Source organism: Sapajus apella, unplaced genomic scaffold (genome assembly GCF_009761245.1).
Source record: "Sapajus apella isolate SASKATOON/1434 unplaced genomic scaffold, GSC_monkey_1.0 scaffold24, whole genome shotgun sequence".
NCBI classification, from domain to species: domain Eukaryota; kingdom Metazoa; phylum Chordata; class Mammalia; order Primates; family Cebidae; genus Sapajus; species Sapajus apella.
The window spans coordinates 14,730,274-14,747,072 of NW_022436964.1; the positions used below are offsets into that span (position 1 = coordinate 14,730,274).

At 43.3% G+C, this 16,799-nt stretch overlaps 1 protein-coding gene across 2 annotated transcripts in view; it reads right to left on the minus strand.

The window, feature by feature from the left end:
* Positions 1-16,799, minus strand: part of MAMDC2 (MAM domain containing 2) — a 172,253-nt gene that overhangs the window by 74,536 nt on the left and 80,918 nt on the right. For both annotated transcript variants that reach the window (XR_004272642.1, XM_032290933.1), the window contains exons 6-7: positions 9,025-9,281; positions 3,771-3,864 (exon numbers count right to left, since the gene is read on the minus strand). Coding sequence is in view for 1 of the 2 variants with exons in the window: in XM_032290933.1 (XP_032146824.1) it covers positions 3,771-3,864; positions 9,025-9,281 (351 nt within the window). In the remaining variant the exon portion in view is untranslated. The remainder of the gene's footprint in view (positions 1-3,770; positions 3,865-9,024; positions 9,282-16,799) is intronic.

Consider the following 16,799-nt stretch of genomic DNA (forward strand, 5'->3'; position numbering starts at 1 on the left):
TTTTTCCCCTAGAGTGCTGCTGCTACCTGAGACAGTGTCTGATTCCTGAAGATGGGGCCAGAGGCCTGTTTCTGACCGGGGTGGATGCAGAGCTTTTGCTTCAAGCTTGTTTCAGATGTGTTAGTAAAGGGCGGATCACAAATTGAGCTGCTGGGAAGTGTAATGACATATTTGAAGCACAGGGAGGAATCAGAGGCAGTTGGAAGCCTCTGAGCATCTGTTGATGATCAAGAAAAAAAGAAGAAAAGAACTACAGCCCCTTTAGGCAACTTACCAAAAAGCATCATAACGTAAGCTTTCGTTAATTACTTGCTTTTTGACATTTGAACTTTTTAGAAATGAGAAGCTTTGAACATAATCTAATTAGCTGGAGTGTGCTACAATTTTAGAATAGCTGGGAGCATTTCCCATCCTTTCCTCTGCTCCATGGGAGTTCATGGAGAGAAACTCGGCATCGGTGCCACAGATCCAAAAGGCTCATCAGCCCCTAGAGTGCTGAAAGATAGATACTGGGGACCTAACCTCGCAGGGTGGCTTTACTTGAGCATAAGCCAGCCTGAGAGCTGGCTGAGACAGCTCGAAGCTGGCTTGGGTAGGAGAGGCAGTGGGACGTAGCACCACACTGAAGACCTACGGAGAAACAGGGGCCTGGGTCACTGACTAGGCTGTGGAGACCCTCTGGGGTGTTTAAGATAAGGAAGGCTGTGGCAACCTTAGCTATAGCCTAGGCAGCAATTGGGCATGGGTTTCCATATAGACAAGAGGTTGGGGCAGTGTGTTGTCCGTTAATGGCTGATATTGGGATTCAGGTAGTGATCCCCTGAGGAGCATACCCAGGAGTGTTAGGATCTGCCCAGTCCCTGGCCTGGGTGTGGGGGCCCTAAACCCAGACAGGAGGTTGGGTCTGCCTATGGCAGAGCAGTAAAGCTCTCAGTTTGGGGCTGGGCATTATGACAGGATTCCTAGAAGTGAATTGGATCACCTCTTCAGGCATTCAAAGACTTACAGACCAAAAGAGAGGCTTGCTCCCAACGTCTAAACTTTGGGATAAACATGGTTGTGAAGGGGGAGAGTGTGGGTGAAAAGGGATGGAAAGGCAAGTGGGGGTAGTCTCACTGTCCTCTGGAAGGGCCACATGGCATTGCTGTTGAGCACCTGTGCCTATGAGATGGGTCTCAGGTCTGGGAGACTGGATTAACTCTAAACCCAACCAGATGGTGGGAACAAGATGCTTCATATGTTGATATAATTCCTGTCTCAGCCTATTAGAGAGATGAGAGAAGAAAATGCTAGATCCAGCTGGGAAAAGCAGAGACAAGAAGGCTGGAGCTAACCAAGATAAGGAAAAAAATGTTGGCACCTGTTATGAAACAGAAGGGCATAAACTATTTGTGAAATGTAAGATGAAGTATCAAAACTAGAAGGCTCAGCATCTAAAGACTCAATCTGGCCCACACCTGCTCAGTGAAAGACATAAAGCAGGCTCCAGCTGACACAGTCATCAAGCCAGTGCCCTTTGCTATTTCTCTTTAGTTGCAATCTGACCCACAGTTCTCCAGGGATGGGTGAGCATTATTTTGAAAATAAAGTAAATATTGTCTCATGATGAAGCATTTTCTGTGTCATACTCTGTGCTAAGGCCTTCACAGACATTAAATCATTAACCTTTTCAACAATTCTATGAAACAGATTCTTCCATCTTTGTTATAGATGTGAAAACAGAGTCTCAAAGAAGTTAAATAACATGACCCACGCCAGATAGCTTGGAAGTGGCAGAATAGGGATGTGAATCCACATTCCTGGTGGACTGAACATAACACTATGATGATGCAATTAAATCATCATCATCAAAATGGTTTTAAAACCAAGCTGGCCTAGTGGGAGGTTCTGAAGATCAATATGGAGGCTTGGTTAACCTAACTGTATAAGAACTCATATCTATGGAAGTTCCTGCACAGAAGGAGTCTGCATTTTGCAGACTGAGGGGTCAACAGCTCTCTTAGCACATGGTCCTCGTTTTGCTGGAACCTTTCTTTTCCTTTCACCAGACAGACCACCAGTGTAGTAGAAAAAAGCTCACACAAATTCTGTGTTTTTTCAAAAGGAGGAGACTTTCTGAACACTACTTCTGGGTGACTCAGTTGGTTCTATTACCTCCAGCTGCCTCTTCACCCACCCCCTGCCCAGTGCAGATATTAAACACCTCTTCTCCCATTGACAAAACTGGGGAATATAAAATTTCAGTGTAACTGCCTAATGATAGAAAAAAGACCCTTTCTAAAAATAATGATAAAGAGGTTCTGAAATTACTACGAATGTAGTTGAAATATTAACTGATAAAATTAGGGAGGAATCAAATGTAGAGAATTAAAACAATGTTGGTTTCTGTGTTCTGTTAAAGTTAGAGACTCAATCTTTGATTACTGTTTGGATTAAATCATGAAAAACTATGTAAATCTAGTCTGGTTCTAGCAGTTTAACCACCTTTTAAAAAAAAGTTGGAATTAGGAAAAACAGTATTCCGTTTCAGCAAATTAGTAGATTTCTCTCTAGTTTTGGGGTAACAGTTTAGCTCACGTGGAAATTTTTTTATGTAAACTGTGGCTCATGCCTATAATACCAACACTTTGGGAGGCCAAGGTGGGGAGATCCCTTGAGCTTAGGAGTTTAACAGCAGCCTAGGCAACATAATGAGACCTCATCTCTACTAAAACAAACAAACAAACAAACAAGCAAAAAGCTAGCCAAGCCCAGCTACTCAGCAGGCTGAGACAGGAAGATCACTTGAGCCCAGAAGTTTGAGGCTGTAGTGAGCTGTGGCTGCACCACTGCACCCTAGCCTGGGTGACAGTGCGAGACCCTCAGTTCCCCTCATCAAAAAAAAAAAAATTTCTTTCTTAGTCCTATGACTTGTAGAGTATATCTGAAATCATATTAAATTATCAATCAACTCTATCTTAAGTGCAAGACCTCAAAAGGGTAGTTCATAAATTTTTTTCTATGCTACAAAACCCAGAGTAAGGGCTCATTGATAAGGTAGGGTGACCATAGTGTTTTCCTTGGTCTCTCAAGGAAACAAACTCACTTAACAGTAAAGCCCATTTGATTTATCTGGGTTATTATTAATATATTATTATCCTTCTTATTATAAAACATTTGTTTCCTAATTGACTTTGAATCAACTTACTTATCTATTTTTCCAGAGAGTAGAAATAATCCTCTCATTTTAAACATCAAATTTATGAAATCACAAAACTGATCATGGTGAAATAATTTGACGGTTCACCTTGGAAGGGGAAATTAACTTAATTCAGAGCACATGCTATTTGGCTAAAACCATCTAGAGATGTCTACCAAATATTAACGTAAGGACATTTATAAATTTTGGATACATACAGTTGGAAAGGGATATTAAAATATATTATTCTATTCGGTAGACTGTGAGAGCTTTGTCCATCTACCCAGCCACCCATAAATGGACCCAAGATATCCTCTAAAAAGAAAGATGGAGCGAGAATAAGTTAGTATTATTTCATTTTCTTTTCCTGGGAAGGAAAGATGAAAGCTTCCTAAGATAGGGCAACTGAGTGATGGCATCAGAAACATTAGATTCCCTCTTTGAGGGGGGAAAAGAGTAATATTCCAGAAAAATGACTCTTAGACAAGGGGAAAGAAATGAAAATTAAAAGCAATTAAAATAAGTTCTGACCACAAACATCTATTGAAACAGGAACAACCCAAAAATGTAACGATGAATAGAGAATGCTCACGTGTCTGATTCTGGCAGGTAACAGGAGAGAACGAAATATCATCCAGGGCAACATAACCTCCTTTGGGACCATTGAAAGCAACTTCGAAAATAACCTGCAGAGGAAAATGGCATGCTGTCACATGTCCACATATTTTCTGTTCGGCTTAAGTGTTCTTAATGATTTAAAATGACACGTCAATCAAACCAGATAAAGCCAAGTTACAAGGACTCATGGAATCAGGTCTCCAAATACGAGCTTGGGCAGCACCCACCTCAACCCACAGTCTGTTTTTGGGAGAATGAAACTACTATGATCTGAGTGTCTGTGGAACACTCACACATCCTCAAAAGTCATATGTTGAAATATGAACCCCTAAGGGAATGGTAATAGAAAGTGGGGCTTTTTGGGGAGGTGCTTAAGTTTTGGAATGGGATTGGTGCCCTTTTAAGTGAGGCCCAAGGGAGCTCATTTGCCCCTTCTAGAATTTGAGGACACAATGAGCAGGTGCCACATGGACCAGGAAATAGGCCCTCACCAGAAGCCAGATCTGCCAACACTTTGATCTGGGACTTCTCAGACTTCAGAACTGTAAGAAATACATTGCTGTTGTTTATAAATGACTAGTCTATGGCATTTAGTTATAGGAGCCTGACTGGACCAAGACAGAGTCTCTAAAGTTGCATTTTACTGGTGGATATGCCCCTCTTCCTTGAGTGTCAGCTGAAGTGCCTATGTCATTTCTGCTAGAACTACAGAACTAATTAGCATTATGAACTTCAATTAAAGGAAAAATCAGCTAAGTAAGAAAGAAGGCCAGGTTTTTTTTACCCCCCTGCCACCCCTCAGGAGCTAAGGCCCTCTGAGTTCCTTTCCTTCTTCCTACATGAACCTTACATGTAGGCCTGGAAATAGATGGAACAGTTAGAGATAAGAACCCCAATCTCAGCCTGTCCAAGTATATAACAATGGTTAGAAAGAACCTGGGCCAATGACTTACACCCCTTGGGTTTTGCTTTCTTCTCTGCTACCAACTTTAACTGTGACCATGGGGGATCACATGTCAGCATAGCTTTCACCTGTGCTGGAAAAACCACCCAGGTGTGCAGTCTTCTCTGTGTGAGTTAATAACCTGAGAAGATGCAGCACGGAACAGAGCTTGAGACTTCAATACCTATAAAGGCCAGGCAGGTGGTGGAAATGCAGAATAGCGCTTGGTATGGTACAGCCTCTTGTGAAATGCAGACAGAAACCCCCGTTTAAAGGATCAGCTGTCACTCAGTTCCATCAATTGCTGATGTGTGGGAAGTCAGGCCTGTTATAGGTTGAACTGTGTCCCCTGCCCAGCCCCCCAACACAATTACTGTGTTGAAGTGCCAACCTCTAGTATTTCAGTATGTGACCTTATTTGGGAATAGGTTCACTGCAAATGTAATTAGTTAAGATGAGGTTGTGCTGGAGTAGAGTGAGCCTCTAATTTAAATGACTGGTGCCCTTATAAAAGGGAGAAATTTGTATGTAGATATATATATACACACACACACACACACAGAGAATGTCATGTGAAAATGAAGGCAGTCAGCTACAAGCCAAGGAATGCCAAAGATTGCCAGCACACCACCAGAAATGGGAGCAAGGCATAGGACAGATTCTCACAGCCCTCAGGAGGAACAAGCCCTGCCAACACCTTGATCATGAACTTCTGGCCTCCAGAACAATGACATATGAAATTTACATTTTTTAAGCCACTCCTTTTGGGCTACTTTGATATGGGAAGCCCTAGTAAACAAATATGAGGCCTAATGTCTCTGTATCTAGCAAATTATCAAGAGGATCTGACTCTAGATTTCATTTGAAATCTTTGGGTTTGTCAATGCTGGAAATTAATTCAAAAATTAAAACAAAAACAAGACGAAAAAAATCACACTCCACAGACAGGCAGATCACTACTGTGGACTAGATTTGACCTGTAGGCTCCTAGTTTGCAGCTGCTTCTGAATAGAACAGTTTCTTGGAGGAAGACAGCTCAGAGTTCAAATCTCATTTTCATCACTTACTAGCTAGGTGAGCCTGGATACATCACGATATTAGTCTGTTTTCAAGCTGCTGATAAAGACATACCAAGACTGGGTAATTTATACAGGAAAAAGGGTTTGATGGACTTACAGTTCCATGTGGCTGGGGAAGCCTCACAATCACTACAGAAGTCAAGGAGGAGCAAGTCACATCTTACTTGGATGGCAGCAGGAAAAGAGGAGAGAAGAGAACTTGTGCAGGGAAACTCAACCTTATAAAACTGTCAGATCTCATGAGACTTATTCACTCTGAAGAGAACAGCATGGGAAAGAACTGGCCCTATGATTCAATTACCTTCCCTTGGTCCCTCCTGCAATATGTGGGAATTTAAGATGAGATTTGGGTGGAGACACAGTCAAACCATATCAATCACTTAACCTCCCAGAGTCTCAGTTTTCTTATCTATAAAACACCTGTCTTGTAGGACTGTTGAGGAGATTAAATGCGATAATGTATACAAATATCTGATCATAGAATCAGGCACAAAATAAGCTCTGAACTAATTTTACATCTCTTTCTGTAGGTTTCTTGGCTTCAGTGGCTCATGCCTGTAATTCCAGCACTTTTGGAGGCTGAGGTGGGCAGATCACTTGAGCTCAGGAGTTCCAGACAGCCTGGGCAACATGGTGAAACCTCATCTCTGCCAAAAATGCAAAAATGAGCTGAGTGTGGTGCCACATGCCTGCAGTCCCAACTACTTGGGTGGCTGAGATGAGAGGATTGCTTGAAGCTGGGAGGCAGAAGTTGCAGTGAACCAAGATCATGCCACTGCACTCAAGCCTGGGTGGTGGAGCGAGCCCTCTTTCAAAAATTTTATATATATATATATACATATATACACACATACATATATATATATATATATATAACAAACACACACACACACACACACACATATATATATATATACATATATATATATATATATTTTTTTTTTCTGCAGGTTGACTCCCTCTTGAGCTTCTATTCAGGTTCTAGCCTATTAGCCACTAATTAGTTTGAGCAGGTCCATTTTTCTCCAGGCCTTAGTTTCTTCATTTTTGAAAAGAAAAAGTTTGGACAAAATAGTTCTTAAAAGTATCCTTCGCTTTAACAGCAATGCTTCCACAGGGACCTGGTACCTAAACTCTCCAAAATTCAAGGGGAACCCTAGAAGTTTATCTTTGCCAAGGGGAAGGGCTGTGAATGAAGGAAAAGATGTAGACTTATGAGAAGGGGCAAATTAAGATTACAAACTTAACACAGGTTCATGACATTTAGCTCTCAAGGCACTAGCTGGTAAAGAAAGTGAACAGAATTTATACTGAGCTGATGTGGTAAGAATGCTATTCCTGATCAGTGTTTGCTAATCACAGCCTCTGTGCCAATGTTCTCTGTTCAGAGCCTCTGTTCTCTTGTTCCGACAGTCTCCAATGTTTATTTTCCTTCTCAAAATTCACTTGAGAATGTGGTGACACTAAACTCACTGATTTCTTCAGGACAAGTTTCTTTTCCTGACAACGAGTGACAGCAAATAACACCAGTGAGTAGTTCAGACTAATAGAGCAGAATCACATGTGTTGACCCAAAGGATGTGTATTGAGGTTTAGCGGTGTCCAGAGTTGTAACTTTTCAAGTACTTATTTTTAAAAATTCAGCAAAGTGTGATTCAGACAAGCGTTGCCTGAGGAGTTTATGGCTGGATGAAAGGAGCTGGTAAAGAGAACACTGTCAGTGTGTGCGGGACTCATTTGACTTTGATAGAAAACTTTTGAAGCAGTACATGCATTTCTTTTTCTCTTTATAACCCAGAAAATTTTCCACTGGGTTGCAAGAACAAATGGAGACCTGGTTGGACTTTGGGATAGGAAATAGCACACATTCTGCAAAAGACACTGTGCTCTCTCTAGAGTGTGTGTGTGTGTGTGTTTTTTTTTTTTCTGGGGTGGTGGGGGGAGGTAAAGAGGAAGGGAGTGTGGGGAGTGGCAGGCATGCAATCAGTAGATGAGACACATCAGAAACCAAGACCCAGCCCTGTTCTCTGCAGCTCTACATCAGGCTAGCAGATGGCACCACCGAAACCCATCCAGAGGAATAATCTGCTTTGGCACTTTAAAGGGAACTGGAGAAGATACCGTAAAAAGCACAAAGTGAAACGGGGGATATTAATAACTTGGGGTAACTGAGACTTTACTTATAGCTCCAAATCTTTATAGCAATCTTACAGCAACCACATTGCTGCACCCACTGATTCTAGAACTTTTATGGGGTCCTCAAACAGAGCTGGGCCTCCTTTCTCAGCCTTGGGTCAGATTTTAGTCCAGGAACTTAGTTACTGAGTTCTCTGGCATTCGCCAGCTGTGTGACCTAGAAAAAAAATGTCCAGTTTCTTGGACACTCTGTTTTCTTTCTTCTTGTCTGTAAATACGGAGATAATTTTATTGACTTGGCTGGATAGTCAGTACTGAAAGTACTCATAGGTGCTGAAATGCATACATAGACATAAACATGTATTAGTGTTGTGCTCAGGAAAAGGTCGACAAGGTAGTAGACCTTTAATGTTGCAGTACTCCCACTGGTAAAGTTGGCTTAGGACATTTTAATTCATTTCATTTCTCTAAATATTCTAATTCTTCTGCATGGAACACATCACTTAGGTAACTGGAAAAAGTTTTAAATTGAAGGCACCAAGCCTTGTTTCAAACTAGGGCCATAATTGCAAGTTTATTTTTGATTTTATGATATTATTTATGTTGCAAAGAAAGATGAATTCCTTCCTTCCTCTCTCTCTCTTTCTTTCTTTCTTGAAAAACAGTTCGCTCAAATAAGGAAAACCTTCACAACTGCTCTCAGGAAGGGTAAGTCAAGAGTGAGTTTTACTTGGAGGATTCTGATCTCCTCTTTTGAACCTTCCATGACCACAGTGCAAGGTTGAGAAGGAGACGGTCCTCAAGAAGTCTAGTTGGTTGACTGGCTTTTGCAGTATTTGTTCTTATGAAAACTGCTCTTGCTAAGAAATGAAGGTGATAGGAGTGGCCAGCAGAAGGGGATGCAGAGGAAGGGCAAGCAGGAGAAGGGCTGAGGAGAAGAAAGAGTAAGACTGGGGCACAGCAGAAGACAGACTGAGTGTGAGGCTGCAGACTCTCCATCTCCAGCCCTGTGTGTGGGTGGCATGACTGCAGAGTGCCCCCCAGCACAGCTGGTGCACCAGTACACCTACCTCCATGGGGTAAGGAGCATTGAACTCGACCTCTGCAAGGTTCCAGGCAGCATTCCCTGGCCTGTCCACTTTCCAGATTTCCTCGTAAAGGCCAGCCACATCCCGAGTGTAGACGGAGAAGACATTGTCATTCCCCTGCTGGATCTGGTAATAAAATGACAAGCAGCCAGCCATGGGGGCCGTGGTCAATGGAGAGATGAGCTGTGCCACCTCCTGGAAGTGCTTCACATAGACCGAGTCCACGTACATGTAGTGGCCTGAAAATCACACAGAGAGCACAGTGTCAGAGTTGGGGGTGGGGGACGGGAAGAGGTTCAGGTGAAATGGCATCATTCTGGGATTTACTTCAAAATAGTCTAGTGGGAATGGTGAGGAGGACATGGATGGATTACAGATGACAGAGGTTTGGCCATGAGTGGATGGAAAAATGTTACAGCTGAGAGGCGGGTCCACGGGGTTCATTACACTCTGCTAAATACAGGATGAAACCATTCCTTTTATTTTCCTTACTTTTCATTTAAGTAAAATATACAGAGAAAGGTAGATGTGTCCTCTGTCAAGTGCTTAAATTTTCACAAGCTGAACACACCCATAGAAAGAAGCAGAACATTACCCTAGAAGCCACTCCCTCCCAAGCTTTTTTTTTTTTTTTTTTTTTGTTTTTTGAGACAGAGTTTCACTCTTGATGCCCAGGCTGGAGTGCAATGGTGTGATCTTAGCTTATGGCAACCTCTGCTTCCCAGGTTCAAGTGATTCTCCTGCCTCCATCTCCCAAGCAGCTGAGATTACAGGAATGTGCCACCACACCCGGCTAATTTCGTATTTTTAGTAGAGACAGGATTTCTCCATGTTGGTCAAACTGGTCTCGAATTCCCAACCTCAGGTGATCCATCTGCCTTGGCCTTTCAAAGTGCTAGGATTACAGGTGTGAGCCACTGTGAACGGCAGACGTTTTTTGAGTTATAAGACTCTTAGGGGCACACAAAGCATACCATCTATTCTTAGAATGGAGAGACCCTCCTGCACATGTTTACAATTTATGCAAGATATCACCATGTTTTTTGAGTGAAACTAAGATTTTGAATTCCAACTATATGGTAATTTGTGTATCGTTAATAGCATGAAGGTCAATCAACACTGCAATGAGGAGGGGTGAATGTGTGATCCCACTTCTGGCAGGCCTTAGTGGGCTCTGGACCCAGGGGCTGGTCTCCCTTAGGGGCATCTTGGTGAAACACAGAAACCATGTGGCAGAATGGAGACGGCCTTGATTTAGCATTGAAGAGAGCTGAGGTTGAATCCCGCTCCACTTCTTACCAGCCCTGCAACCTTGAACAAGTTTCGGAGTTTGTCTGGGTCTCAATTTCCTTATCTCTAGAATGACAATTAAATACTTTCCTCAGAGGGGTGATGAGTATTCCATGGAGTCATGTATGTAAAGTGCTTAGCGTGTGCCTGGCACATCGTGGCTATATTACAATGCCATTCACAATTCTAGAACCAGGCTTGCTGTATAGCCTGTTTTGTATAAATGGTAGCTAGCATTGTTAGCAATTTATTTAAGTGATAACTCAAATGAATTGATTTAAGTGATGACAGAGTGCTATGCAATGCAGCTTTAACAGAACGCCCTTTCTGTTTACAAGCTCAGAATAATTATAGCTTAATATCTTCATTTTCATGACATAATTTCCGGTTAATAAGAATTCCTAGCCAGGCAATGACTCATGCCTGTAATCCCAACACTTTGGGAGGCTGAGGTGGGAGGACTGCTTGACGCCAGGAATTTGAGACCTGTCCCTACAGAAAAACTTTCTTAAAATTAGCTGGGCATGCTGGCATGCACCCTTGGTCCTAGTTATTAGGGAGACTGGGGCAGGAGAATTACCCGAGCCCACGAGTTCAAGGTGGCAGTAAGCTATGATCACACCACTGTACTCCAGCCTGGGTGACAAGTGAGACCCTGTCTCCAAAAGTCAAAATAAGGAAAGAAAGAATACCTTTTCTTTTTTATGAAGAGCAGCAAGAATATGAGGAGGAACATATGTATTTATACACTGGACGTTTACTTTGTATCTAGTACACAGCCCCATATGTGGTGGGCCCTCAACATAACGGTTATGTAACATACAGAGATGGTCTCAGAAAGGTCCTTACCTCAACACAGCAGTGAGGAAAGATGGACAGATTAAAGCTCACTTTCTCCTGGTGGCAAGTTCAATATCCTGAATCCCCTGAATAATCTCCTTGGTTTGAATATAATTTACCTTATCGTCTTGCCAAACCACACAACAGTGAATAAACAGAAATAAGAAACTCAAATGCTCAAAGGAGCCAGTTAGATTAAGTATATGGGTGAAGTTGACTGAGTCAAGGAGAAAAGAGAGAGTAGTAAATTAGTAGCCAGCATTTGAAGTCATATTTCCCCAGCATCGAGAAACAGAAATCAAGCCTGTCTGGAAAAATAAAAGCATCTGATAGCATTGGGCTCATATTCTCATGTGGCAATAACTGGCTTGGGATGAGAAGCCTGTCTGCTCACCTCTGTGTTCTCCAGCCTCCCTGAGAGAGCAGGGTTTACTCCAGCAGATGCCCAGCATCCAGCTCGGTGCTGTAGGCTTTCCCTATCCTAGTCTGGAATTCAGGTTTTCACAGCAAATCTGTCCTTTTTTTTTTTTTTTTTTTTTTGAGATGGAGTCTGGCTCTGTCACCCAGGCTGGAGTGCAGTGGCACAATCTCGGCTCACTACAACCTCTGCCTCCTGGGTTCAAACAATTTTCCTGTCTCAGCCTCCCAAGTAGCTGGAATTATGGGTACCCACCACCACGCCTGGCTAGGTTTTGTATTTTTAGTAAAGATAGGGTTTTACCATATTGATCAGGCTGGTCTCTAACTCCTGATCTCAGGTGATCTACCTACCTCAGCCTCCCAAAGTGCTGGGATTACAGGCGTGAGCCACAGTGCCCAGCCAAATCTATCCATTTTTAAGGGATGCTGCCTGTATGGTTTGCTAGAGCTGCTGTCACAAAGTACCACAAAGTGGGAGGCTTCAGCAACACACATGTGTTGTCTCACAATTCTGCAGTCCAGAAGTCAAGGATCAAGGTGTCGGCAGGTTTGTTCCTTCTCAGGGCCATGAGGGAAGGATTGGTTCTTGGCCTCTCTCCAAGCTTCTGGTGGTGCACTAGCAATCACTGGCATTCCTTGACTTGAAGGGCTCTGCCTCTGTCTTTGCGTGGTGTTCTCCCTGTGGGCATCTCTCCATGCTCAAAGTTCCCCTTTTAATAAGGACAGCAGTCATATTGGATTGGAGGCCCACCCTATTCCAGCATGACCTCATCTTAACTAATTACGTCTGCACCCATCTACGTCCAAGTAAGGTCACATTCTGAAGTCCTGGAGGTTAGGACTTTAACATTTGAATTTTGAGAGCGCACAATTCAATGCATAATACTCCCCACCACAATTTTTTAAACTTTGTATGTGCCAAATAAATGTATCTACAGGCTGGAAACCACTGGGGAGCAATTTTAAAGGAAGAATCAGAATGTCAGACGGGATACAATCAAAGAAACTCTGATATGCAGGGAAGGTCCCTCCTCCACATCCCAAGCTCGAAAACTCTCTAAATCACTCCCGGTGGCCAGCCAGCCTTGAATAGAACATTCTAGTAGTGGAGAATGCCTCTGACCAGTTAGCCTCTATAATCTGCTTCTGTTATCTAAGAATTCATGTGAGTATCAAAGGCAGGGATGAAGTTTTCATTGCCCTTGTAACATGACTTACCAATGAAACAGAATTTTTTTGTGAGATATGCAGCAGGGAGAACTGAGTGGAGGAAAGCTATAATTCTTTGTATTATAATGTATGTATAACACTTTGCTTCCTGGATACCTAATTGCAGGGGCCACAGAGATCCCCTTTCAGAGAACTTGCTGAAGGAATCATAATTGACTGGGTCTCAAGCCACCACACCTTTGGACCTGCAGGAGAGTTTTTACAAAGACCACACCACCCTGGGCTGCCCCCCACCAGTGAAGAAACATAGCAGAGGGGCAGGCCATTCTGTCTGGCATGGGGCACTTCAGCAGCTCCCACTGGCCCAGCTTCTCCTCTTCCTCAAGGGTCAGGTTTGCATTCTGCACTGAAGGTTTTCCCTACCCAGGGCATCTTTATGACTTTTGTGGGCCCTAGGTGCTTTTGCTGTGGTGGGCCCATTGCTCCATAAAGAGTACTTAACATTTTAGATTATGACTGCATTGGCATAAAGATGTATATGATGTAGGCTAGAAATCATTATATTACATTCATTTGCCCTTCCAATTTTAAGATAAATAAAATTAAAATATTCACATGGACCCCTAAAAATGTCATGGCTCCTAGGCACTATGCCTACTGTGCCCAATAAGGACATTGGCCCTGTCCCCAGCTACTCTGGCTCCTTCTGCTTCAGACCTTCACAGCCATCTCCCCCAGGAAATCTCTTTCCCCCCTAGTCCAGCTTAGTGTCTGCTTCCACAGCCAGTCTTATTACAAATTCATCTTCCTTACAGATGACAGACACCTGATCACTGTTTTTAAAGAGCAGTAGCTTACCTGGTTTGTGGACAATACTTTATTTTCTGCATTTGCAGTCAAAGTGTCTCATTAACAACTCATGCTCAGGATGCTAGGCCAAGTGAACCACAATCACAGTGCTGATTCGAAAGGCATCCAGCAAACACAACATGATCTGCTCAAAGTGAGTCAGAGAGGCTGCTGGGAATAAGATCAAGACTGCTGACGCCAAGTCTCATATGGAACCACCAGACTAGACCACATGCTCTTGCCTCATTTTTCTTTCCATCATTCATTTGTTGCCAAAGCTAGGTTCTATTTACTGACAATCTGAGCAACATTCAGCTTCTCATTGGGAAACAAAAGGTAGCTCATCATAAGTTTATTATCTCAGTTGAACTGGTAGAGGTGATTCAGAAATTGTCATTCAGGTGCCTGCCCCAGGAGAAGAGGCTGGAGGAATGACGCCCAAACCAGGCTGAGTGAGTCTTCGGATACGCTCTGCTCTGAGGAAAAGGGAGCCAATGGGTAGGTGGCGGCTGGTGCTACTGTATTCTCCTTTCTAAAAACAATAAAGAAGGTAGCTTGGAGTTCTTGGGAAATTTTTTCCAGCGTCTGATATTAGGAGAAACTTCCTGCCTAGTTCAATGAGGCCAATGCTCCTATCTGGTACAGGGTTCTAGAGCGTCCAGGATCTCTGGAAAAGGCTTCACACATGGCTGACGGACCCATTTTTTTTTTTTTGTCATCAGATCTTTAAGATTCAAGTAGGATGAAACTGGGTACATATGGACTTGAAGTAGACAGAATCCTTTAATCTAGCAAATCACTAGAAATCCTGCTGGCCACAGAGATTTTAAAGTATTAAAACTTGAACTGAAAATGAAAGAGGTGATATGGGGGAATGGTTTTCCCCATAAGATTAAGAACTGAGAAGCTTATTGCCACTCCTCTACAGTCTGTGCTGCTTTGCCATACACTCTAATCTATTATTACCTAGTTCTGCATTATATACAAAGAGCCCAAACTTTCTAGGAAAAAAAAATTCAAATTCAGTTGAAAAAAAGATCACAATTCTCAGTCACGCGGCCAGTGCTCAGGCCCCTTCTGGGATGGAGCCTGCGGTGCCGGCATACACATGCTTGCTCCTGAAGAGGCCTTTCTTTCCTTTCTTACAGCAGAAAGGAAACTTGTATTAGCTGAACTTTTCATGTGGAACCAGTGGCCCCTGGTAGTCAGCCATTTCCCCTTGCATTCGGGAAAGAACTTTGAAGACGGTTCTTGGACGTTTATTTTCAGGCAGTCTGGCTGACCAGCATTCCTCCAGGACTGCCCTTGGCTTGGCCGCGGTGCCAGAGGCATGCTCTGACTCAGCCCCTGCTGGCCACATTTGCACTCCAGTTGTGTTGTCTGCTCTAGTGTTGCTGGTTGTCTGGACGAACTGTCTCCCCAGTGAGGCAGACAACCTGGTCTGAAGAGATGCATGCCAGAGGGAAATACCCACTGGTCTGCTGCCATGATGAGCACACAGCACCCAAAGATAAAGAGCTGCTATGCGTGTTTTTCCACTCCATGAGTCTGACAGTTACCTTCAGGAACCTTTAGTTGCAAGGGTTTTGGTGGCCCTTACTATGATAGAGTCAGAGGCTAGTCTTTTTATACAGCTTTCAAGGATGATGTAAATATGAATGAATATTACATGAGATACTTCCTATCTGTGCTAAGACCTCAAAGCCCCAAACAATAGGTGATAACAACCTCTATTTTCTAAAGAGTGATGCTAGATCATCAATATGCTAAGTGGTAGCCACTGACATCTACCCTAGCTCTACCAGTGTTAGCCCATCTCTCCCTTCCAGCCTGTGCATATGAGAAGGCTTGAGATGGATCAGAGAGATTGGAGATGGGGTTTCTATGAAGAGCATTATCACAGAGCTGCCCTGCTATGTGTTTCCTTTCCACCTGTCCAGGGAAGGTAAGGGGATTGCTACCCATTTCTTACTTTGATAAAAGGGAAGGGGCTTAAGGGAACCAGTCATGGAAGGGGGAGAGGAAGGAAACTGCCATCTAACCTCATCCCTACCCTGTGTGCAGAAATTACTGGGCTCTACAATTGCTCTGGACCTTGAGATGAAGATGGTCAGAGTTCTTGAGAAAAGTTGATCCATGAAACTAGAGTGTGTGTGGTGCAGAGATGGAGCCTGGCACTGGTGCATACATCTAACGGCAAGAAGCAGTCTGTAGGGATCTGTGGGGAAAGAGTGGAGAAGAAGGAGTTTGTTGCCAGTGGACTGCACTTCCAGAGTTTGAGGGGGCAATTTAGAAGGCAGCCGGGCTACAGTACCTTAAATGGACCCTTCTCAAGAGAACTGCCTGCCGGTGCAGTAATTCCATTAGAAGGGAGCTGGTGGGGTGTGCCATTATTTATAGGAACTAAGCAGGATTCGCAGGCGGGCAGCCAGACAGTTGCTCATCCCCGTCTGCCAGCACTAAAGCGGGATCCTCCATTGGCCATGACAGGAATGCCAGAATTTGGCCAAGTGCTGTATGAAGGCAATCAACTCTAGATTAAATAGCAACAGGCAAGTAAAACCTTTTGTCTCTGGTCTTTGCTTTTCTGTTCCTCCCCTCTAACCCTCCACCCCTTCCCCATTGCCTCCCAACCTGAAGCAGCCAGAAGCAGTACAGTTAGAGGGAGAAGAGGAAGGGAAGAAAAAGCTGAAGTATGAAGAGACAAAGCACAAAACTTTCTCTCTGCTGCATTGTGTGGCTCAGTCTGGGAAAGAGCTGAACTAGATGAGACATCGCAGTTGCGACTTGACTGAACCTAATCCTTGAAAATGAAGGTGTTTGTTAATACCCAAAAGTAACTGGAAAGCCATACTAAGTTATCTGAGGGCAGAGAAAGGAAATCAAGCAGACCTTGCACAAAGAAAAAGCTGAGAAAATTAAGAAAGCTGCTTCCCTACCAAGTGCTTATACCATGCACCAAATGGATCAATGCAGGGAGTAAATAAATGGGTCCTGTTAAGATGACCCTTGCTCATTCCAAACTGAAATGAGAAAAGAGTCTTGTGAGTCATGGAGAAATGATCCATCCACCTCATGATGTTTGATGGAATAAAATAATTGTAACCTTATTTTAGATTTTGAAACCTTGTCCAGCTTCTTCCAGAGTAGCACCACAAGCAGGCTTATTTTTTTTTTAAACCTCAGCA